Raw genomic sequence first — 25051 nt, 5'->3', positions numbered from 1 at the left:
CTCTTGGTCTACTACTATATAACCTGATCTATACAAAACAGAAACATTTGATGAAACAGAAGTGGAAGTAAATGTAGTCTCATGTGTCTGCAGTCCCCAGGAGGTGGAGCTGATGTAATCTGGATTTTGGTTTCAATAATATATAAAATGGAGATAATAATAATGCTTAGATTTGTTTTATTAACTAATGTTATGTATATAAAGTCTTAGCCGAGGATCAGATACTTAGTAAGTGTTTAATAGATGTTGACCTTAACCCTTTGGTTGGGATAGTTCTTGTGGGGTTGTATTTGTCTCATTGTCCTAAGTCACTAGCATTGTTATTAACAGAATCGTTAATTTCTGTTTTATCATAAAGCTATAAATGTAATTTTCTAAGCAAGGAGATATCTTCCTCCAGTCCCTAATAATAAAGATAAGGACATAGTAATAGATAAGATAAGGAAATAGTAAAGATACTGAAACTGAGGCTCTGTGAAATGAAATGACTCTCCAACACCCCACTCATGGTGAACAGCAGAGCCCCAGGCATAAATGTGTTCTATTCACTGTAGTAATGAATCATTCCTCAAAATTATTAGTTAAGTGGAGACAAAAATTGCCTGGAAGACTGTGAAATCTGTTTTAATAGTGTCTGGTTTTGATATTAAGTCAAAATACACATAAATTAGGCATTTTCTGTGCATGCCAACCAACTCAACTTATCATGGTTGAGTTGCTGTTGTTAGACTTGGTGGTCTTTAAGCAGCACTACTAATCCATCCAGTAAACATTAGACTTAAGAGGGACTTTATAGCACCTCTAATTAAATGTGTATGTGCTATGTTAAAATGATTAAGGATAATGAGGGCCAGAATAGTTATGTGACTTGGCCAGGATCAAACATATTAAGCCATTTCATTTGTAAGGATGGTTATAATAGTTGAGGGTTATTACAGAATTGCTGGCTTTTTTGGCTGGGGTTGAGCCTAATACGATCTTGGGAGAGATCTGATCATTAGATCAGGAGGCAGAAATCTTATCTTCTAGGTCACGTTGTTTTTAGTTTTCTTAGTCTCAATTACCTCATTTATATAATGAATATAAAACTATGCCATTTCTACCCCATCAAATGGAAGGATATATTAAATAATGTGTGAAATGTAGATGAAGGGGGCGCCTGGGTGGCTCAGTGTGTTAAGCCGCTGCCTTCGGCTCAGGTCATGATCTCAGCGTCCTGGAATCGAGTCCCGCATCGGGCTCTCTGCTCGGCAGGGAGCCTGCTTCCTTTCCTCTCTCTCTGCCTGCCTCTCTGCCTACTTGTGATCTCTCTTTGTCAAATAAATAAATAAATAAATAAATATTTAAAAAATGTAGATGAAGGAACTATTTTCTTGTTGCTATTATTTTGCATGAATTGAGACTTGAAAACTTGCTGTAAGCTAAACCCAACTTTCTGTGGGAGCTTAGTGTTACTGTGTCCATTTTATCAACATGAAATATGTCAGAGATAGAAAACAAGTGACACTATGAGCTGGTGGTTAGAGTCTCTTGTTTAGGGTTTTTTTGGGATGGTAATAGACATGTCGGTTTGACTGTATGAGTCATACGATGTTCTCCAGTGACTTGTAACTTGGACCCATGCAAGTTCTCAAGTCTTCTTTAACTTCCTTAGTTATATATAACTTTATCATTTATGTTCTTGATTTTCCAAAACTTCCCTGTTCAAATGCTGTCCACAAGAGACCTCTGACAGCCAAGAAGTCTGAGTTCCTGAGTTTTTTTGAAGGCAGGAAGTTACAAATTGTGGAGAATAAAAAAGCTTGAAAACACAGAGGTGTATTCTGATATTCAAGGCACTGGTTGTATTTCTAAATGGATCCTATTTGATTGAAATAATCTGCATTTCTTATATTCATGACTGAGTTAACTTGATTATGCATTCTGATTACTGGCTGGAATCAATGATCTGGTTAGCCTAAATATTTGATATGACTATGATTTAGAAACACATCTTACAAAGGACTCAGTTTTATTTTTACCTAAGGGGTTGGTATTAACCCTATTTTAAGGGTATTATAGGGTAGCTTACTTTATGTTATTGAAAATGTGAGCTGATGCCTGTATTCTGTATATAAAATCACTTGGACTCTATTTTGTGAGGAAGTGAGAATCTAGGAGCACAGAGCACTTCCAGGGAAACAAATAGCTGTGTCTGAAAATCCTCTTCACGGGCAAATCCTGCCTATGCCTCCAGGTCTCGTCCAGTTCTTTTCTAGTAAGCCTGAGTTCCCCAGGACTGTTCCAGTTTTCTGAGATCCCCGTCTTTGCTGGATTCCTATGAGACATCCAAGGCAATATGCAGTGGTGTGGAAAATTATGTGGTAGTACTCGTCTTGGTTTCTATTTGTGAATGCACTCTGTTTCCATTGGTCCTGTAAATACTTGGAGGCAGAGCCTCATTCTGCACTTTGTTATTTCTCAGGATCTAGCACAGTGCTGGGCACATAGTAAGCACCCAATAAACACATAATTAATCAACACTAACTGGGAAACTTCTCAAGGTCTGGGATTCTGTTTCAAATTATCTACCTGGTACCTCATATAGGGCCACATGCTGATAGGTGCTTATTGATTGATTTGATTGAAACTATAAACAGAATGCCCACTGGTTTCTTTAACTTCTATGATAACATGAATCTGAGCCCTCAGATGTTCTCCTCATTTAACTTGTCTTGCCCAAGCAGTTTTAATCTGTTGCTTCTAATTGAGGTTGCCTGGGTTATCCATGAAAGTTGCATTGGAAAGTATGCATTAACACTCTTTAAGTCCTTAGAGGTAGAAGAGATTATAAAAGTTTTCAGCTCAATCCTTCTAAATGCATGATAAGAAAATAGGTTTGTCCAGGTGATTCATTATTAAATGAACTAAGAGTCCATTTAGTGTTAAACTTTGAGCTCCCATTTTATTTCAGATGACGTGGTGTGTTAAGAGTAGAGTCTCTGGTTTCCTCATTCTCCAGCCATAGTCCCCATTCAAATCCCAAACTGTTTGGCCCCCATTAAAAAGTTATCAGTTAGCATAGTGATACCTTTCCCTTCCCTCCCTCTTCCTAAACATTCATTGGAGAAATCACATGTCCAAAATTTCTAGCTTTTTCATATTCGTAGTACATTATGGTAAGCGGATTTCATACCACTTTGCTCCCAAAGGTAGGACGAGGCTATTTTTTAAAACTCTTGCTTTGAGAAGTTTTTGAAAAGCTCACAATACTTGTGGCAAGTGAGGAGCTCTTGGCATGTCACAGAAACAATGGGATTTGGGAATCCATGTCTCAGGGGATCAGAATTCCCGTGTTTGGCCAAGTGTGTGATGCTGATACTATGGCTTTACAGCGGAAAGGCATAGAGGATCAGGTGAGGATGGAGATTTATACCTCAGCAGCAACAACTTCCATGTTAGATGAGCAGCTCCACTTTTCTGTGCTTGAAGGATACCAAAGTTAGCCCCTGTTTAGCACCAGGTGTAAGATTGTATGCTTGGACATGTAAAACACACACACACACACACACATATACACATACACACATATGTATATATATGTGTGTGTGTGAAGATGGTGACTGGACTAGTGACTGTGGATAAACTAGATTTGGGGCAGTGACTAGCCTGTCATTTCGGAGCTTGGTTCAGTTCTGCAGTACCCTGAGTGTCTTCAGAAGTGAAGGGTGGGGAACTGGGGAAAAAAATGGAAAGAAATGTCACTTTGCTCCCTGTGGGCACTGGCAGCTTTGTGGAAGACTTGCCAGTGATGCTGCCTGGGTTTGAAAGAGGAAGACATCAGGGCTAGAAGGAAGGAAATGAGAAGGTCTTGTGGGATGGGTTTTCACAGGTTTAGAAACCTGCTGCAGGTAAGTGAGGATGGCAGCAAAATGGTCTGACTTTCTGTCCCACCCTTCTTTATCCTGCTCTTATCAAGGACAGATGCCCAAGAGGCTCTGACCTTTGACAGCACCCAACAGTCAGCTGTCAGCAAAAGACACTGCTGTTTCCAACCTTTATTTGTGCATGTGTTTATTGACAGGGGAAGCAGTCAGAATCCTAGATGTTAAGGGAGGCTTGGGGAAATAGGTTCTCAGGCTTAGTTTGCAGTATCGTTTGACCTAAGAAGACTAATCTGAGTTTGGAAAATCTTAGGAGATAAGATTCTTGGCACCAGGCCTCTAAGAGTAAAACGCTTTAAAAATTACAGTAAATTCCTTGGTAAATTTGACTCCAGCCTTCTCTATCACGCTATGTATCCCCCCCCCTCCCAAAACCCCTTCGTGAGTATAGGAGACACAGGAAGAAAGGACCATCTGGCACAGCATGCCAACTTTTTATTTGGTTGCTCTCAATCCTACCTTCCTGTTTGGATCCCCCCTCCCCTCTGCTCATACTTCAGAAACCAATCAAGGTGTCTCCTGAACTCATTTATTCCCTTTGTTTCAACCGCCTTCTTGGGTAACTTTTTCCATATGCCTTACAACAGACATTTTTTTTTTTCCTTTTTCCATCCAAAATGGCCTGATTGGTCTCTTAGGAAAAGCCATTTACTCAAATACATGACAAAGTGCTTCTAAAGATCCCAAACAACTTTTCATTACTTTTGATGACCAGGATATATAAATAGAGAAAAAAAATTGCTCTGTTTAAAATTTACTGGTGGATGGGCAATGACGCTTAGTAGTAGAACATTAAAGAATACATTATTAGCATTGAGCCCCATCCCCACCCCCAGCCCCCAGTGAAATTGTCTAGATTTGGAGCTGTGATCTGTAATTATTATTACTATTTTTTAATTTGGCATTTATTTTATTGTCCCTGTTTGGCTTCTTCACTTCACCATGGTGACATTAGTACTCTTTATGTTGCCTGTTGTGGACCAGTTTTGTTCAGCTGTTGCTAAAATGCCAGATGTCATGTTGGAAATGCAAAACCTAAAAGATGGTTGTAAATCTCAAAAACAAACCATAAAAGAAATAATAAAATACCCTGAATGCTGTGCTCTGGAGCTTCCCAGCTTTAAGTCACCAAAGCACAGGGCAGTGGGGGTGGGGGAGGCTCAGCAATTTTTCACCTAAGACTTGATTGTATATCTTGCAGATTCTGAGCAAAGCACTGGTTCAGACTCTGAGGTGCTCACTGAGCGGACTTCCTGTTCCTTTGACACTCACCCTGACTTGGGCTCTGGTGCTGCAGGCCCTGTGCCTGCTGCCATGTCTTCCATGGAAGAGATTCAGGTGGAGCTCCAATGCGCTGACCTCTGGAAGAGGTTCCATGACATTGGAACTGAGATGATCATCACCAAAGCAGGCAGGTAAGGACAAGTTCCTTTGGATGGCTAGATTCCAAGAATGGAGACCAGAAGTAGGAGCTGTTACATGGTTTTCTTTTCACTTACTTGTGGTAGGTAGTATTGGTGATGCCAGAGCTACTTGTGCTCACTTTTCTGCATAAGGACATCTTGGTAAAGTGATCTTGAGTTTCCTGTGATTTTGCTGTTTTCCTCCAAGGGCCATTCCAATGTCTAAGTCACCTCTACACTCAAAGACATTTTCTGCCTACAAATGTATATCAGCCCATATGGGAGATTGATGGTACATAAGGACCACATGGTAGATTTCCAAAGCAAGTGTTACTTCACCATCCAGTGTTTTTTGAGAGAAAAAGCTTGCTCCCCAAACAACAGCTTGCATCTCCTAAAGCATTAAAAGCAGCCAGATGGGGCTCCTAGGTGGCTCAGTGGGTTAAAGCCTCTGCCTTTGGCTCAGGTCATGATCCCAGGGTTCTGGGATCAAGTCCTGCATCGGGCTCTCTGCTCAGTGGGGAGCCTGCTTCTCCCTCTCTCTCTGCCTGCTTCTCTGCCTACTTGTGGTCTCTGTCTGTCAAATAAATAAATGAAATCTTTAAAAGCAGCCAGATGCTTTTATAAGAGGTTTTTGTTTGTTTGTTTGGTAAGAATAGGGCTTGGTACATGTCTGAGCCCTTCTTACTGATCTGTGTGTTTTATTGTTGGCTTGAAATTATTACAAAACTTTAATGGCAACCCATTGGAAACTTGCATAACTATGTAGGATGATAAAAGTTTTTAAAATACAGTTTCTCTTGAAATAAACACTTTTAATTAAGCCATTCCTTCACTGGCATCTTTAAGTTTTCCATGGTTAGGCATCTGTTTTGTGCTGGATGCTCAAAATATATTATGTCATTTAGACATCACAGGAATCCTCTGAGATAGGATATAATAATCCCATGCATGGGGGCGCCTGGGTGGCTCAGTGGGTTAAAGCCTCTGCCTTTCGGCTCAGGTCATGATCCCAGAGTTCTGGGATCGAGCCCCACGTCGGGCTCTCTGCTCAGCATGGAGCCTGGTTCCTCCTCTCTCTCTCTGCCTGCCTCTCTGCCTACTTGTGATTTCTGTCTGTCAAATAAATAAATAAAAAATCTTAAAAAAAAATAATCCCATGCATGGATGAGGATGCAAAGGCTGAAAGAGGTTAATTAACTAAATTAACTAATTAGCTAAAGTCACAGATAATAAAGGGCAGCTTCAGAATTCCACACAAATCTGTCTAGGTCTAAAACAATGGTCTTAACTGTTTAAAATTCTACAGTGTTAAGAAATGGGTGTAGTTTTTGCCCCTTGGATTAAAACTGAACATTGTTTAAATAAAAATAAATTTGGACTAAGCTTTTGGGTATATAGGAAGAGTTAATTAAAGTAAAAACAGTTATGCTGTTTTCATATTTTCAAAGGCAGTCTACGTAGTCTTATGTCATGGGGACCAAAAAGACCCAACCAATTGGTCATAAGCTGTCTTCATGAACATGGACATTTAAAATAAAAGAGCATTTGAATGCATGTAGAGAAAGCTTCCAATATAATAAGACATCACAAAAACATGAGGTCAAAATGAACCTGAAATCTTGTTCATTTTATTTCTCCTTTGGAACTTTCTTTCTTCTCTAAGTTTTGGTGGTGACTAAAATCAGCAAAAGGCTTATTAGGAGGAGCAACTCTGAAGGGGAATTATTTCCAATACCATCTCTTTCTTGTTGCTTGGGTTTCAGTCTACTTCTGGTCTACATTTTGAGATCTTATGACTTAGACGGAAACAGCAATTCAAGGAAAAATTTGTATTCTTTTTAGTTTTTGACAAGGGGGTTCATTTGGAGAGGGGAAAATATTACTTTTTTTGCCTATGAGATTTTCCATTTTTTAAATTTTGGGTTCTCACTCACTACAGGGAGTTTTGTGTATTCCAGTCAATATCATTTCTGATATCGTTCCCTTGTTCCTTGCACTTCTATGAATTCAATTCACCCAAACACATTTTTCACAGGTCTCCTGTGACCTTGTTTCATGATTTGTTCTGCAGTGTTTTCATTTCCACATCTCTTAGTTCACAAATTCAGTTGATTCCTACCTGGATATACCCAGATATTCCCAGAACAAACATATAAAGTTTGTTCTTTTTTTTTTTATTAGTTTATTACCCTTTTTTTTTTTTAGATTTTATTTATTTATTTGTCAGAGATCACAATTAGGCAGAGAGGCAGGCAGAGAGAGAGGGGAAGCAGGCTCCCTGCTGAGCAGAGAGCCCGATGCAGGGCTCGATCCCAGGACCCTGGGATCATGACCTGAGCCGAAGGCAGCGGCTTAACCCACTGAGCCACCCAGGCGCCCCTGTTCTTTTTTTTTTTTTTTTAAGATTTTATTTATTTGACACAAGTAAGGAGAGAGTCCAGCAGAGAGAGGGGAGAGAAGGCTCCCTGCTGAGCAGAGAACCCGATGCAGGGCTCGATCTCAGGACCCTGAGATCATGACCTGAGCTGAAGGCAGAGGCTTAACCCACTGAGCCACCCAGGCGCCCCTAAATTTTGTTCTTTAGTCATATCCTGTTGTTGAGGTTTAGGTATGTTATTAATTTCTCCTTAATTGGATTGCTTCAGCTTTTGCCATTATTCCATGTAACTCTGCTCAAGAAATTCTGGAACAACTCAAGAACATACAAAGAAAGACTTCTCTTCTCTGACTTTTCTTTCTTTCTTTAAAAGATTTTATTTATTTATTTATTTGTCAGAGAGAGAAAGAAAGGAGCGAGAGCAAGCACAGGCAGACAGAGTGGCAGACAGAGGGAGAAGCAGGCTCCCTGCTGAGCAAGGAGCTGGATGTGGGACTCAATCCCAGGACGCTGGGGTCATGACCTGAGCGAAGGCAGCCGCTTAACCAACTGAACCACCCAGGTGTCCCTTCTCAGACTTTTCTTCACCTCCTCCCAGTTCCTCAAGTCTGTTTCTTCCTTTTCACTTCCTTTCTCTTCCTTCATAATGTCCTTATCAATTTTAATCTCAATTTTTATTTTCTTAGTTACATAGTTTTGTATGACTCTTTTTCCTTTTTCCTGCTGAGATTTTCATCACCTTCTACTTCTCACTCCCTAAACTGTCATCCTTCTGATTCAGAACTACTGCAGGCTACTCAATCTTCGAATGTACCAACATAATCTGTAGAATCAGCACCATGGACAGAGGTGCTTGTAGGGATTAATGGGTTTGGAAGACATAAGAATTGGCCTAAATTTAACCATAAAATTAAAACCAAACAGATCTCATTTTGTGAATATGAAAGATTAATTTTTCCCTAGGGTGTTATGACTTCACTTGATATTCTGTGCTAAAATACTGGCAAAAAGAAAAAGCAACTTTTGGTAAGTTTTTAAGAAGAGAATTCAAATGTAGCCATAGAATTTCAAAGCAAGAGGGCACTTTAGAGATTATATAGCCCCCTTTCTTTGTTTCTTAGGTGATAAGGTTAAATAACTTTTCCAAAGTCACACCTCTCATTCATTTAGAACTTGGGTATTGGTAAGAAACTGGTAGCTCTTCCACTCAAGGTTATGTGGGTGTTCCAAACAAAACAGATATTGAATTTAGAAACACTTAACCCTTTTTCTTGGAGTCATGAAGAAAAGACATTCATCTCTTGCAATGTAACACAGCCTCTGTAGATGTCTGAGAGGAACCACATTTTTTTACCTCAGGTAGCAAGTGAGAGGACTTTCTTTCCATCCCTGGAAAGGTCCTCTCCAACCATTTATAAGTATAAGGCAATCATAAATCATTGTTATTAAGAAGGTTTAAATGTAAATGTATATACATCAAGATTCCCAAATTTTTGGAGAGAATTAACATAGATCAAATTGCCTACTCTGTAGTGAATGCCAGATTTAGTGATTATGAGAGGTCCATCATGGGATTTCATTAGCTCACCATAATACTAAAATATAAGGCTTTCTAATTAAACTTGTGAAGCTAGAGGTAGAAAATCCAGAATGATATACCAATAGAAGCTTCTGAAAAGTTATAAAGTAGGAAGAAAGGAATGGTTGTATATTATTCTTTGTAAATACTTAAGAACTAGCCATCAATCCTATAAAGATCTGTAGTCCCTTTTGTGCCTTCCCCCAAATAAATAGGATTATGATGCCACTGACCTACTACCATAGGACACTTGCATTTTGATTGCTTCTGGTGAGAAGTGCAGTGTGTGGCTAGCACAGAAAGCCCCTCATGTAAACAACCAGGGCATATATGCAAGATGGCTGCCTGGGGTCGGGGTATGGTCTATGGCCGTGAAATGGAGCAAAGCCAATTAGGCTGTATGTGGATCAAGCCTGTGACCTTGACCTCATTAGCACCGTGCTCTGCCCAGCTCAACTAACTGGCCCCAGATGGTTAAGCTTAATGCAGCATTTTGTGTACAAGTACCCTAGAGCGCATTCAGGCAATCCACATTTTTTGAACTGAGCACTTTTTATGTCTGACTCCTAAATGAATGACATACAAAAGAGTTTGATGTTTCTCTTCCTTCTTATGGTTAAAGAAGAATGGAGAATTTTATTCTAGACCCTTGAAACTTGAAACTCAATACTTGTCTGGGTTGCTCCCTCTCCTTCTCTTCAATTATGAGAGTAGTTGTAAAGTGCCATATCCTGACCTCACTTGCTTTGGCAAGTTTAACAAGCCATTGTGGTAGAAACAAGGTACTGCCCAGAGGCCACTAGAATTCATTTGGTGTTTGCTCCCTATTCCACAGAGTCCTCCTTCTGACACATGTTGACAGCCTGAGAACTTGCAGAAATTTTTCTACAGTTTTATGTAGTAAAAAACCCTCAACTTTGTTGATCCTTTGCTTGGGGAATGGTAGCCTCTTCCTTTTTTCTTCTTTTCTTGAGAGATTACTTTTACATAGACTCAATCAGTCAGAAAACATTTCATCATCACCTGTAATCAACTGTGATAAATACTTGACTTGTGAAAGTCAAGTAGCTACTTGACTTTGATAAGCTACTTGACTGTGATAAGCTACTTGACTTATGCTTATGAAAGCATAAGTTATTCAAGTATGTGAAGTGTAAGAGTGTAAGTATTTTCAAGAATGGTATAGTCTGAAGGAAATGTGTGTGTGGATACCTAATCACATTAAAGATGAACTAATAATATAAATGAGCACTTCGAGTGTATGAACCAACCAATAGGTCAATTTAAGTTAAGAAATAGTGCTATTTCAGCAATGAATACTTAGCATATTTTATAGTAATTTTTTCCAAAGTAAAAAAAAGCAGCCGACTTGGGAATTAGAGGCATTGGACTTTGGTGTTCTTAGCGTTCTTGATAAGAAGAAACTCTCTAAGCTTTTATTCCTGCGACTTCTGTCCCTCTGACTGTTGAGTTTACTGCCTATTTCCCTTCACAGGAGGATGTTTCCTGCCATGAGAGTGAAAATCACTGGCCTGGACCCACACCAGCAGTATTACATAGCAATGGACATTGTGCCTGTGGACAATAAAAGATACAGGTAATGATGACTCTGGGGTTTGGAATTGCGGACATCACCAGCATCCCAAGATAGTTCTTTAAACTCATTAGATGAACTATTTTTACAGTGCCCTGTATGATGCACTATATAGGGAACAAGGAGGGGGGATATGCCAAGAGCCTGTAGCAAAGCACCATGTAGGAAGTAGTCACTCATGATTGGAAATCAGGACTTAGTAATGGTTTTGTCTGGAATCCTCCCTATGTCTCTGGACATAGTGGGACTGTGTAGTATCTGCCAGGGTTGCAAAAATCAAATGGATATTAGGTCTAAAATTAATTCACTTAACATGAAAAGTGATTAACATATTGAATGATTTGGTTTATGAAATTGCTGAAAGAGTTGAGATGATTTATTTTGGAGAGGCAAAGGAGAAGTGGACCAGTGCAGTATATTTAATCATGTATCTAATGAATCACGGTGTGGATGACGGAGGGGAAGAAGAGGAGAATTGGGTAAGATTTCAAGAAGAACATTTAGGAAAGGGGAATTATTGTTTATCAATATGGGTTGTGAGTGAGTTTGTTAAATGACCTTCCTTCAAGGTCATTACAGTCCAACACAATGTCTGTGTCCCTTGGATGGCTTACACATAGTTCTTCTCTGAACAAACTGTGGCTTAATCTGTCTCTTGAGATGTCAATGAGAGCAGTGAATCATGGCTCATTTTTGAAATGTTTGAAATCTTGGCCCTGAACTTATGAGGTAGGTTGGGAGAGATGAATGAATGGGAAAGATGAGGACTAGTAGGGTAGAGGGAGAGAGCTGGCCAAGAGAGAAGTAATCTGGATGCATGACTTAAGACAGGAGATGTTTCAGGTCTGTTTTAGAGGATCTTGTGATTTGGACTGTGTGCCTCTGTTCACTACCATCTAGGTCCTGTGTGGTCCTTTATAAGTTGAGAAGCAGGGAAATACCAGATCCATAGAATGCTCTCTTCAGAGCTACAGGGCAATTGGCAAACTCTGGAAAACTGACCTCCTTTGCTACTAACAACATCTCATTTCCAGAGGCTTTGTGGGAAAGTCATGATGATGATGATATTCAAAACTGGGTTCAAAGAAACACTAAAACACTAACTGGGAAGACTCTGCAGTGTTTCTGGGAATGGTTGCACTGAGGCAGAGACACTCCGTTTTCATAGAAATGCCTCAAAATTCAGATTCTCAGTAAGGAAATGGTTAATAAGTGAGAGGCTTGGAGGGTCTCTGCACATGGCTGTGTTTTATAGGACAATATGGAAGATGTTTTTAATAAGGAACCAAATCCTGAACAAGTGGCCCACGGATTATATGGTTTGCATTTGAGAGGTGAAAGGTTGCAGTAAAATACCTTTTCCATAGCTAGACACGTGGGCTCAGGATGCCTGTGTGCACACAGGGGTGCAAGGCAAGGAGAGGAGAAGAAAGAAAAAGGACTGTGAGAATGTTTTCCTTGTGAGTGCTGCAGCTTTGATCATTAACCACAACCCTTTGCTGCCCTCCCCCACCCCATCTCTTTCTCCGTTTTTTTTTTTTTTTTTTTTTTTTCCCCCATCTCCATCTGATTGTCTCTGGTCCTCTACCCTACTGCTTTTCTCTCTTTTATTCTCTGTTTAATCCCGACTGTTTTCCATCTTGTCATCTCTCTGTCTGTCCTGACTCCTATCTCGACTGGCTTTCTGGGCCTCTGTTCCCTCTCTGTATCTGTCTCTGATCTCTCCTCTCTCCCTCTCTGCCTCAGATACGTGTACCACAGCTCCAAATGGATGGTGGCTGGCAATGCGGACTCCCCTGTACCCCCTAGAGTTTATATACACCCTGATTCTCTAGCTTCTGGAGACACCTGGATGAGACAGGTGGTCAGTTTCGACAAACTCAAGCTGACCAACAACGAGTTGGATGATCAAGGACATGTGAGTCAAAGAATCCCATCCATCTCCCTCTTTCCCCCCTTTTGGCTCTAGAACTGACTAGCCCTAGGCTTTTTCAAACAGGTAAGATAAGAAGCTCTGTGCCACTTGGAGTCATTTTAAGTAAGTAGGCCTATAAGTTTTTTCCCCCCCTTTGGTGAAATTTCATTTATTACATATCTCACATTGAGCAAACGTCTGCTGGACATTAGGTTGTGTTTATCAGACAAGAGTTCTCATGTTCTAGGAACCCACAGTCTAGTTGGGGGAGGGTTTGAAGAGAGAAACACAGGACAAGCTTAAAAATGGGAAAGAAATCACAACAGTCAGCAGAATAACTCACATGGCGCTAAACTCAGAGAAACAACTAAGTGACAGTTTAGGCTGATTTGTCAAAAAAATTATGCATTTTTAAAAGCAATTTATGCCTTTTTAAAAGAAGAACAGGTCCAGGTGTAATTAGAACACTTGATTTTATTAATTTATCTTTAGTGGCAAGGCATACATAGAACTTTTGCTGAATGCCAGGGTCCAGACTCGGACTACAGGAAGATTGAAACACTAAAGCCAAGGTTCTTATCTTTAAGGAAATGACATTCTTCCAAGGAAGGGAGAATGCACATACACCATTCACTCTCACAGTGAGTGGTCATAAATTTGGTAACAAAGTGCAAATAACAGCTTATAGAATTTAAAGACAGCATGAGCCTGTGATGAAACTTTAAAGCAGGAAGGAGCCACTGTCCCATAGCAGAGTTTCTGAGACCTTTTAGTGGAGTGTTGTCTTCTGGTATTGGGACAGTTGTTTAGTATTGTCCAGTCAAGGTAAGCACTGGCTTCCAGTTTCTTACACATCTCCCGCCACCCACCCCCTATCTGTGTTCTTCCTATAATGCTTCTCTCCTGCGGTTATATTTGCATGAGGGCTTGAAAAGGTATGGGGACCTTTGGGCCACTCTGGCATCATGTGGCCCCTTCTCATTTCAGATCATTCTGCACTCGATGCACAAATACCAGCCTCGAGTTCACGTGATCCGCAAGGATTTCAGCAGCGACCTTTCACCCACCAAACCTGTCCCTGTTGGGGATGGAGTGAAAACATTCAACTTCCCTGAGACCGTGTTTACCACAGTCACAGCCTACCAGAACCAGCAGGTAAGAGGCTGCCTTTGAGAGAGACCTGCTGTATCTGCTTTTAAAGGAGCTTATTCATGCCTTTGGTAAGAAATCCTTGGTCCTTCAACAGGACACTGAGGAACTGGAATGAGAGAGGCCAGGCTTGCTGTGCAGACGTCATGTTGGCGATGACAAGGCCGTGATGCCTGGTAGCAGCTGCTCTAGTCTAGATTTAGATCAAAGACAAAATCTTCGACCAAGAGGACCAAATCTCCTGAGTTATTTTCATATCTATCTTTCATATCTTTCATTTTCATACCGCGTTCATGGTCTGTCCTGTATCCTGGCAAATGTTCCTCATCATTTGCTATTCCTTTGCAAGTATCAAGGTTTGATTCATTCCTTCTGCCTTCTCTGCAGTTTTCTGGGTATCCCTGCAGCAGCTACATCAAAGTCACCGAGCCTCTCAAACTCCATTGAAGACCCACTGCTTCCATTTACACTATCAGACTAAATTTACCTCTGTGTGATCACCAGCCACACCCTAACATCTGTGTTTTTATGTCAGCAATATGTTCGCTCATTCCAGAAATGTTTGAGAACTTGAGAACCTACACTAGTCCAACTTCAGTAGAGAAATTGAGCAGATTAGGACTTATTTCTCCAGAAGCAAAGGAGAGTTTTAGGTGAGTGAAAGACGCATAAATGCATAATGATAAAACTGGAGTAATTTAGTGACAGAGACATGGACCGGCTGTTCTTGCGTTTGGGGAACAAGGGAAGTTTTCCTGGAAGAGCTGTTGCTTTCTCTGTTGGTGAGACACACATAAGAATTGGCCAAGATTGGAGTGCCTGGGGGGCTCAGTCGGTTAAGCGTCTGCCTTCGGTTCAGGTTGTGATCTTGGGGGTCCTGGGATTGAGCTTCACATCGGGCCCTTTGCTCATGGATTCTGCTTCTCCCTCTGCCCTTTCCCTTTCCCCTGCCCTGCTTGTGTGCTTGTGCTCTCTCTCTCTCAAAAAATAAATAAAGTCTTTAATAATAATAAAAAAAAAGAGTTGGCCAGACTAATGGGGGAATTATGTGGAGGTGGGATATGGAGAGAGGAGAGAGACACCACGTCTGGAATTGTGGGTGTCCTAGACATCGTTCTTTTTTTGAGAAGCGTGAGTAGATGGATTTATAAGTGATCTCACTTTATGCATTTCCCAGAAAGTTGTGTATAAATCTCATTTTTTCCAAATTAGACTGTATTTCATCTTTTGACTGTTTGTTTAATTAATAGGATCCTAAAGTGAATCCTTTTCTGAAAGGAAGAGTTTTTGCTTATTTATTTTGCTTGAAAGTCTGTATACTTTTATTTTGGGGCTGCTTGGAGCAAAATGAACAATACTTGTGGTAGATACTACACTAGTGTTCTGACAAAGAAATAGCGGAAAAATATTCATGTACTAAGTATTTATTGAGTGCTTACTATGTGCCAGGCAAGTGAAGGTGAGTGATATAAACTTTGGTTCACATAGAAAGAGCATTTTGGTCTTACACAGTACATTTGCATAAGACTCCTGAGATATTCCTTGTGTCCAGAGGAATTTGATACGCAACAACGCTTTAGTCGGTAGACATGTTCTATACTCTTGTTGGGCTCCCTCAGCTGCTGTAAGTCATTCCCAACTTCCGATTTTCCTTGTGGTTGCCACATTTGATCTGAAGTAGAGGAAGGGTTTTAGTTTGCTTTGTCCTCTTTTAAAAAAAACTCTTGAATGCCCTCAAACTCCTTAGGTAGTAAAATACAGAGGCCATGGAGGGTCCTTACAGGAATCTTTAAGAATCAAGATTTTTCAGGCTCTGAAACAAGATAGTGCAGCAGTACATACACGCCTTTTGGAGTGACTGGAACCTTGGGATTAACTGAGGTTCAGGAGAGGAGGAGCGCAAGTCTAAGTTCTTTGAAAAACTGATGGACTTTTTCGCAAGACACCCAGCCACCATTTTAATCATTAGTTTCTCGTGAAGGCAGAGATGTGACAACCAATATTGCAACTTTAGAATCTAGTTTGTAGGGCAAACTAGAACACTGGTGAATGAACATTCTGCTGCTTCCCCCATATCAGTTGTAGAGGCCACAAGGGTCAGCACTGTCACCCAAACTGAGATTAAAAAGCCACAACTTACTGTGGCAATGTCAGTGAAAGAAGAACAAAACATGGCTGTCTGAAATCCCTCTCACTTCTTCTATCTCCTCTCACAGCGTTTCCATGTCTGAGGACATTCAACTCGTATAGATATTTTTGTCTTCATCTGGACTGGGGTGGGGGCAGTGGTGGCTTCTTGGAGGTGGGACACCATGATTAAATTTGTGGGATTTGGTAACAACCTGGTTTGATTTCTGACCTTTCCACTGGGAAACTGTATGACCCTGAGCAAGTTTGTTTGTTTCTTTCTTTTTTAAAAGATTTTATTTATTTATTTGACAGACAGAGATCACAAGTAGGCAGAGAGGCAGGACAGAGAGAGGAGGAACCAGGCTCCTTGCTGAACAGAGAGCCCGATGCAGGGCTCGATCCCAGAACCCTGAGATCATGACCTGAGCTGAAGGCAGGGGCTTAACCCACTGAGCTACCCAGGCGGCCCCTTGAACAAGTTTCTTAATTCCTTTCCTCAGTGTTTCCTGGCCTGAAAATGGAGTGAGTGACAAGAACTAGAGGAAGGAACATGCATAAAGTCACTGGCACAAACCCAGCATCTGATCACTAGTTGTCAGCCTACATTGGTCAGTGGCTGGGTCTGCACAGGCATGGAGGGAAGTGGGGAGTAGAGGCAGTGTTCCAGAATAAACTGCTTATTAAGGAGAAAGTGGATTGTTGGGAATTGGAGGACCTGCATTGTCTCTCTAAGGTATTATAATCAATAGGTAACCGGTTTGATCTTTCTGTTCTCATGTCATGTTGGTGAATAAATGATGTGCTGACATCCAAAATAAATGAGTCACGCATATTCGGTTCTGCCCTGTTTGACATCAAGATAACAGTTTTTGCCCGTTTAATAAGTCTTCAGTCCCTGGATACATCAAGGAACACGATTATTTAACATTCCCTTTGTGTAGATGGGCTTTCATATAACACAGTGTCTTCTAGTAAAGCAAACTAACCTCAGGTCTTTCCCCCAGGAGTCTGGAGGTCTGCATCCTGTTACCCAGCAATCATTTTCAGACTTGTCTCGGAGATGGCGGGTAGCATAAACCATTCTCTTCTGTGAGCTAGATCACCTACTACTATGTTTTTATTTCCCTCAACTGTCTTGAATGAGAACAATTACTATTTTATGGCAAAATTACTTGCTTCATGGATTTCTTTTTAAGGGAATGGTTAGGAGGCATGAGAGAGTAAAGAGGAAAAGTCAGTGGTGGGGGGGGAGTCACACACTGTGTTCAGGAACACAGTGAAAGAAGGGCAGTGCAAGGAATGGAATTGAAATGAAATGTTATCCAGTCTTCCCAAGGAAAGGCAGTGGGCTAGCCATTTGGAGACTCGGGTTTTCATCCTAAACAAACTACGAGCTATCTCTGTCATTCTGAGCTAGGTATTTTCTTTCTGGGTTTTGATTTCTTCTTCAAGAAAATGATAGGTCGGCCTCTGTTTTCTAAGTTCTCTATTAAGCTCTGAAATCCCAATTTCTCCCTCTTTTTCTTTTTTTTTTCTGCATGTTTTTAGTTGAGGGTGGTTTGTTTGTTGTTTGTTGTTTTCAAGCAGAGGCAGTCAACACATGCAAGTATTGAAAATTATTCGAATGTTCCTATGTGTCAACTCTTCTTTAACCCCCACAACAGTTGAGACCAATAGAGTTGGGGCAAGTCCACACTTGAAAGGTGGGAGCTTGGTGTTTTGTTGCTTGTAAACAAGATATTCCAAGCTACACTATTCCTTTGTCAACCCTGCCAGTCCTCTCCATTGTTAAAACCTGTGTTTCCTGCTGGCTTCCATCTTGCCCCTGAGGCTGGCTGGACCCCTGACACTCCACACATCCAGTCCGTTACTAAACTCTGTTGCTTCTACTGATGGAATATTTTCTTCTTTCTCATCTTATTGCTTCTGCCCTTGCTCTGGGCCTACCCTCCCTCTACTTTAGGCTGTTGTGACGGTTTCTAGCTGAGTCACCTGGACTGCGTGGTTAACGTCTCATGAGCCATCACGTATTCACTGAGGGATGGGTCTTCCTAGAGCACAGCTCTGATTGCATCATTTCCTCTGTCAAAAATTGTCAGCTCTTCGGTGCTAACGGGCCCAAGATCTTGAGCCCAAGTGCTCAATCTTTTAGTTAGGTCCTCTCTAGCTAGTTCCCAGCTACATTACTGGGCTTATTTCCCACTAGTTGTCATCACACATCCACAAGAGTTCAGCAATCTACTTAGAGTTTTACTCTTGTTTGCACTTTGTAGCAGCTTTGCTTTTGCTCGTGCTGTTGTCCTTCCAGGAATGACCCTTTTGCTTGTCTTTATCTGTGTAGCTTCCTTCTATTCTTCAGGTTCAGTACAAACACAGTCCTTCCTGATGTTTTCCCCTATGACGTTCCATGCCTTTTTCAGCTGTGAATGAGCTTTCCCTCATCGAACTGTTACTGCACTGTACCTCTCTCTTGATCCCGTCACCTTCTAAGCTGTGTGCATGACCAAGCTTCCTCTCAGTATGTTGAGTGTTTTGAGAACCAAACGCTGTGGCTCTCAAAATGCAGTATGATATGGTAGAAAACAGTAGGTCGGGAGTTAGGAGACTTAGGTTCTCGACCTGGTCTGCCCCGGAAAGACTGAACTGCCTTTGACAAATCCTTCTACCTCCGAATCCTCATTTGCAAATCGGTGGTTTGCTTCTCAGCTGCCAGTCTATGGAGACATTTGTTGTAGTCCACCAAAAGATGGGAAAGATAAAGACAGGATGGTGTGGTTTATACCTGTAAGCATTCATTTAAATAGACTGTATCTTATTTTGTCCTTTTAACCTTTTTGATACTAAAATGTCACTTATTTTATGAAATAATGATGGCAGGAGATCCTAGATAGATGTAATTCTTTTTGTTTGATAAAGACCTGGAATATCAATGTTGATCCCTCAAATTCCCTCCCTGGAGGGAGGGAATTAGAATTTTCCTGAAGCCCAGAAACCACTAATTAAGAAGGACCCTTCCATCTGTGTAAATCTAAGGCATTTGTGTCTGCCATGGTGCACAGCACTGAATGTGTGCTTGGAAAAGGACTGAATGAGTAATTAGCCAACACACCTCCACTACCAGTTTCCTTACATAGCTGTGGTCCTGCTTCTTTGGATATAAGTAGTCGTGAAATGTGAAGAAAGAGTTTCTATTTTCATGAAATATTTTATGCTTTTCTTTCCCCCCTTCCCGTTCCTTCCCCCCTGCCCTTGCTGACTGACCCATAGACTCTCAGGGCTGCTAGCATACTGAGGTTATTATTACTATTATTTGCTCTTGGAGTGCCAACTTGGCAGGCCTAAGGCAGAGACGAAGGTACACCATGCCCAGATTCTCATCGTGGAGAATAAAGTGGCAGAGGTGGGAATAAAGGTGACTCCACTGTATGCTTTTTCTTGAAAGAAGCTGACGCCAACATGTCCTCATGGAATTAGCAGGAAATTTCCATTGCAGCCGTCTTTGTCTTCTCTAAGGGGAAAAGAACTGCTGAACCTTGATTTTTTTTTTTTTCCCCAAACAGGAAACTAGATTTCAAAAAGACATAGCCCTGTTCTCCTCAGGTAACACAGTCTTATTTCTTGATGAGAATTGGCTACACGAACCAGATAGGAAGTCTGAAACCACAGCCAGGTTTGTGTAAGCAAATCCAATAGGAGTTCTGAGCCACTCATTATATCCTAATCTTTCGAGCCAGTTGTGCTCTAACTTTCCAATCGAATCAGTGCAGAGGTTTTTTAATTTTTATTTTATTTTATTTATTTTATTTTATTTTTTATTTTATTTGCTTTTCATATGGGCTGAGTTTTTTTTTTTTTCTCCTTCCCTGATGAACACCTTTCAAAGCAATATGGTTAAACAAAAAAGAATCACTAAGAGCGTGTTAAAAAGGGAAGGCTTTTTCAGCCTTGGTATTGGAACATCATACGCAGGATATTGAAGTTTCATTTTCTTTGTAGGTTGGGCGATTTATGTCTGCACTGTGCACGGGGAGGTGTACCTCATTTATTAACTGTCTGGACGTTTCCAGGCAAAAAGTCAGTGAAAATGATTAAAACCAAAGGTGGCAAGCCAGCAACCACGTCTTCGTGTGCTACGGTCTTCGATGATGCAGACTGTACAAATCAGGATAATGGAAATCAAATCAGGGAAGAAAAATGCTTCCCCAACCTCTGTGCTTTCCATGTCTCCTCCTTGTCATTGGAGCAGGTTTTGAACATGACCGCTGCAGAATAGTTTTAGCTGCACGGACAGTAATTAATAGACCTTGTTCTGCCCAGGAGGACATTTGAGACTTCTGTCTGTGGTGCTGCCGTGAAAGCAGATAGGATCGAGGGAGTTGTCTGGTCTGTATTCTCTAAGGCTTGTTACGGCTTTGCGACTGGTGATCCTTCTTTCCCACATTATTCAGTCATGCATTCACTCACTCATTCACTCATGGAACAAATATTCATCGAGCGCAAGGAGCATGTCATGTTAGGTTCTTAATAAAATGGTGTAGGAAATAGGCCTGGTTCTTACCTGAAAGCATCCTATTTTGGAGGGATGATCAGGGAGGATCTTTTTCAGGAGGTGACATTTAGCCTGAGACTGGAATGAGGCATCAGCTCTGTGAAAAGCATAGAAAAGAACCTTTTTTTTTTTTTTTTTTTTTTTTTTTTTTAAATTACTGGAGGTAGAGTGAGTGTGAGGGGCCTGAGTTTGATGCACTTCTGCTCTGGGAGCAGCCAAGCTTGACAAGAGCCTGTGGCCCAGGCATAGGGGAGTGTGGGTGGGGGTGCGGAGCTAGCGAGGGCCCCTGCAAGACCAGCCAAGGAGTTTGGGTTGAGTTTTGAGTAGAGGGGTAGCCACTGACGATAATGGCATGGTCTATGTACATTTTAACAGAGATTACTTGAGTTGCTGTGTAGACCAGACGGGGACAAGGGTGGAAGAAGAGAGATTAGTCCTGAAGTTATATGTAGCAGTTTTAGTAAAAAGAGGACTGTGCTGGTTGAAGGTGGGGAGATGGAGACTGACAGCCATATTTGGGTCTCCATATAACCATAACCATGGAGTAGGGTTGGAAATGAACTATTTAAATGAGTCTCTCACACTACTCCGGATGGCCTCTAGATGTGTGGTGTGTGCGCCGGGCAGAGGCCGCAGGGATTATGAGTCTTCACGCGGTGACTTGTGGGTCCCTTGCTATGGGCCTCACTGGGCTTTGCTGGTGACCATCATGTCTGCTCTGGGTCCCTTGTGTGGACGTGCTCTATTGATAGAAGGCTGCTGAACTTGTGCTGTCCCATTTTTGCCGCAGTTGGACCTCCTGGGCCTCCCTGGCTGGCTCAGCCTCACCTCAGGGCTCAGCTGGGTCATCTGTTGGGCTTCTGCCCAGGCTGTAGTGCCTCTGTGTTAGGTCCACCTACCTTCCCTTTCATGGCATGTGAGAACCTCTAAGTCCCTGACTCCTCCACAGAGAGGGCGATAGGAGGCCTTCAGACCAGGCAGCATTTTTACTTTGATGCGACCGTCCCTGCATGTGTGTGTGTGGGGTGGGGGGCTGCCAGTTTTCCTCTGAAGCTCCCCCCCTGCACCCCTGGATTTCTGTTTGAGTAGGGAGCTAAGGCACGTGCAAATCCACGGGCTTGCTTCTCTCTCGTCTCTTTCCTCTTTTTTCATACTCTGCTGAGGTGGAAGGGGAAGATCTCTTACTTCTTTTTCCTCTTGAAAAGAATCCGCCTCATGTCACATCCTTGTCTTCCACAGGACAGCAGGCTTGGCGGCCCAGCTGTCATTTGCATTCCCTTTCTATGCTATATGAGATGCTTGTGAAGAGTGGATGCTGCCAGGCTGGGTCTTCCTATGGGAACCTTGGGACTGTGGATCATTGAGGTTGGGAATACATTGGTTTATCCCTCCAAATTATTTGTCTGTGTTACCTAGAGGATGGGTAGACCTCACCAAAGTGGTCAGCGTGAGGATCAGCTGGGGTCATAGTTCAGTTTATATTGCTAAACTTGCTCTCTTCTGCCTGTAGGGTATACAGACACCTAATCAGGGCAAGACAGGCTTCCTGAGATACGGCCTCAGGCAACCTCTCCTGCTCTCTTTTGCTGCCTCTCTCCCCATACCCTGTGCTCTGGTCAAATTGGGCTTCTCGGTGCTTCTCATGTGCCCTTCATTCTGTCATGCTTCTTTGCATCCATGCTCTGTCTTCCGTAGGCCATGTCTTATGAAATTCTTCCCTCGTTCCTTTCTCTCCTTTTTGCACTTTGCCTTCAAGTCCTACACATCCTTCGAGGCCTGGCTCGTGTGCTGTCTCTGAGGTGAAACCTCCCGGAGCTCTTCAACTTGGGACTCTCACGGCTCCCTCTGGAGCTCTCTTTTGCCTTCATTGCAAACCTTACCAATTCCCATCTTGTGTTAGCATCTATGTGTTAGTGTATACATCTGCTTTTTTCTTTTAGATTATAAGCTTCTGGGGCGGTGGGCACCAGACAATCCACAGCCATATATGGACTGTGTATCACTGTCACCTGTGCCTTCTGTCACCTTGCTTTGCACACAAAGGTACTTAACAAATAAATAATGGATACGCAACTACACGAAGTTCTCTAAATCTCACATTAAAAGCTTTGAAACGGTATAGAGGAGCTGTTTTTCCTAACATTTGGTGGCACTTTTCTATTAAATCTCCATGCAGACCTCTTGGCCTTAGAAAGAATGAGCTGTGGGAAGCAGGTTTTCAACCTTTTCTCTCAGGCCCATGAAATAGAATGTCATTTTATTTACAGGGGTCTGTGGAGGCCCCCAAAACATGGCAGCACAATCATCTATCAGAAACCCCTATCATAAATGAGCTGGACAGGATAAGCCAACTTGAAAGAGAAAATAAAATATTATAACCCTAACTTGAAAAGAAAATATGGTGTGCGGTTTATTGCTGTGGATTATGGAGGAAGAAAGAACGGATTTTAAGTCAAAAACAGAAAAGCAGTGACAGTCTTTAAAGTCCATACAATATTCACAAGGCAGACACTAGACTTTAGAGAGCCAAAGCTTCAGGCTCCTGCTCTGGTCTATAAAATAGATGTAAAATTGCTTTTGCTACATTATTAGTGCTGCATTATTAGTGTGCCATTTTAGAAACAAGGAATGTTTTAGGAGAAACAAAAATTAACTTTGGTACTTTCAAGTCAGAGTCTGTTGCTCAGAATCTCACATTGCCTTTTAAAGACCTTTAAAAATTGCAGCTTTGGGAAATTCCACTCTGACAAAGTGAGATGGAAGAGGGACTTGGAAAAGATTTGCAGTGTAAGAAATAACTTCAGCCGCCCTGGTGATAAGCTCTGCAATGATCAGAAATGGGAAGGTCATCTTTAATAATGAGATTCCCTTCTTCCTACAATCACCTTCCATTGAAAGCACCTTTCCTCCTTCCCTGAGCTCCCTGACCCCCACCCTGAAGTCTCTGTTGCTTGAAGCTAGTGAGTCATTAACATCTGGTTTAGACAAAAAAATATCAAAAAAGGACACATGAAAAAATGTTCATCATCATTAGCCCTCAGAGAGAGTCAAATTAAAACCACATTGAGATATCACCTTACACCAGTTAGAATGGCCAAAATTAACAAAACAGGAAACAACATGTGTTGGAGAGGATGTGGAGAAAGGGGAACCCTCTTACACTGTTGGTGGGAATGCAAGTTGGTGCAGCCTCTTTGGAGAACAGTGTGGAGATTCCTCAAGAAATTAAAAATAGAGCTTCCCTATGACCCTGCAATTGCACTCCTGGGTATTTACCCCAAAGATACAGATGTCGTGAAAAGAAGGGCCATCTGTACGCCAATGTCTATAGCAGCAATGGCCACGGTCGCCAAACTATGGAAAGAACCAAGATGCCCTTCAACCGATGAATGGATAAGGAAGATGTGGTCCATATACACTATGGAGTATTATGCCTCCATCAGAAAGGATGAATACTCAACTTTTGTAGCAACATGGACGGGACTGGAAGAGATTATGCTGAGTGAAATAAGTCAAGCAGAGAGAGTCAATTATCATATGGTTTCACTTATTTGTGGAGCATAACAAATAGCATGGAGGACAAGGGGTGTTAGAGAGGAGAAGGGAGTTGGAGTAAATTGGAAGGGGAGGTGAACCACGAGAGACTATGGACTCTGAAAAACAATCTGAGGGGTTGGAAGTGGCGGGGGGGTGGGAGGTTGGGGTACCAGGTGGTGGGTATTATAGAGGGCACGGCTTGCATGGAGCACTGGGTGTGATGAAAAAATAATGAATACTGTTTTTCTGAAAATAAATAAATTGAAAAAAAAAATGCCTTCCATGACCAAGGCTGAAAGTGGAAATGTAAGAACACATGTGGAATTTGTTGGTCAGGCTTGGTCTAGTCTGGGGGCATGGGGGTGGTGTGTACAACCCTCGCTGAGGAGTTCGAGGGGCTAAGATAAGATGTGATAGAGAGGGGCTTATGCTCTGAGTGGAGGTTGAACCAGATGGCTCCTAAGGACCCATCCAGCCTGGGTCACACAGTCATTCATGTCTTCTGATTTTCTTGTAAGCCTTGGAGACTGGATGTAACCTGCACCACTGAGTCCCCCGTTTATAGATTTTCCTTTGGGTGCAACCTTGAGAAAAGTGTAGCTATTTTTAGTGTCTTTTACAAGAAGATTTTAGGTCATTAAAGGAACCATCTCGAGGGGAGAGAGGGAAAACTAGAGTGAGATGGTAAGTCTGGTCAATTATATGGTTCTTTCAGGTTGAGGCAGATTGCCTAAGGTTCTGATTGCTTTGGACTGGATTGACTCATTCCATTTGTTCATCATTCACTCTCACTCGCTTACTCACTCATTCACCCAACAAGGGCTTTTCAAGTTCTTCCTGTATGTCATGTATCACAGACTAGACCATTGCCCAGTTTTCTAGTTCCATGCCT

General features: G+C 41.8%; 1 protein-coding gene across 3 annotated transcripts in view; it reads left to right on the top strand.

The window, feature by feature from the left end:
- The window catches only part of TBX15 (T-box transcription factor 15), a 104094-nt gene that overhangs the window by 50353 nt on the left and 28690 nt on the right, over positions 1 to 25051 (top strand). For all 3 annotated transcript variants that reach the window (XM_044239013.1, XM_044239014.1, XM_044239015.1), the window contains exons 2-5: positions 5125 to 5338; positions 10781 to 10882; positions 12626 to 12797; positions 13782 to 13949. In XM_044239013.1, the coding sequence (XP_044094948.1) occupies positions 5125 to 5338; positions 10781 to 10882; positions 12626 to 12797; positions 13782 to 13949 (656 nt within the window). The remainder of the gene's footprint in view (positions 1 to 5124; positions 5339 to 10780; positions 10883 to 12625; positions 12798 to 13781; positions 13950 to 25051) is intronic.

This window comes from Neovison vison, chromosome 2, assembly GCF_020171115.1.
Source record: "Neovison vison isolate M4711 chromosome 2, ASM_NN_V1, whole genome shotgun sequence".
In the NCBI taxonomy this organism is placed as follows: Eukaryota; Metazoa; Chordata; class Mammalia; order Carnivora; family Mustelidae; genus Neogale; species Neogale vison.
The sequence above is the reverse complement of the archived record's forward strand: the minus strand, read 5'-3'. Positions and strand labels throughout refer to the sequence as shown.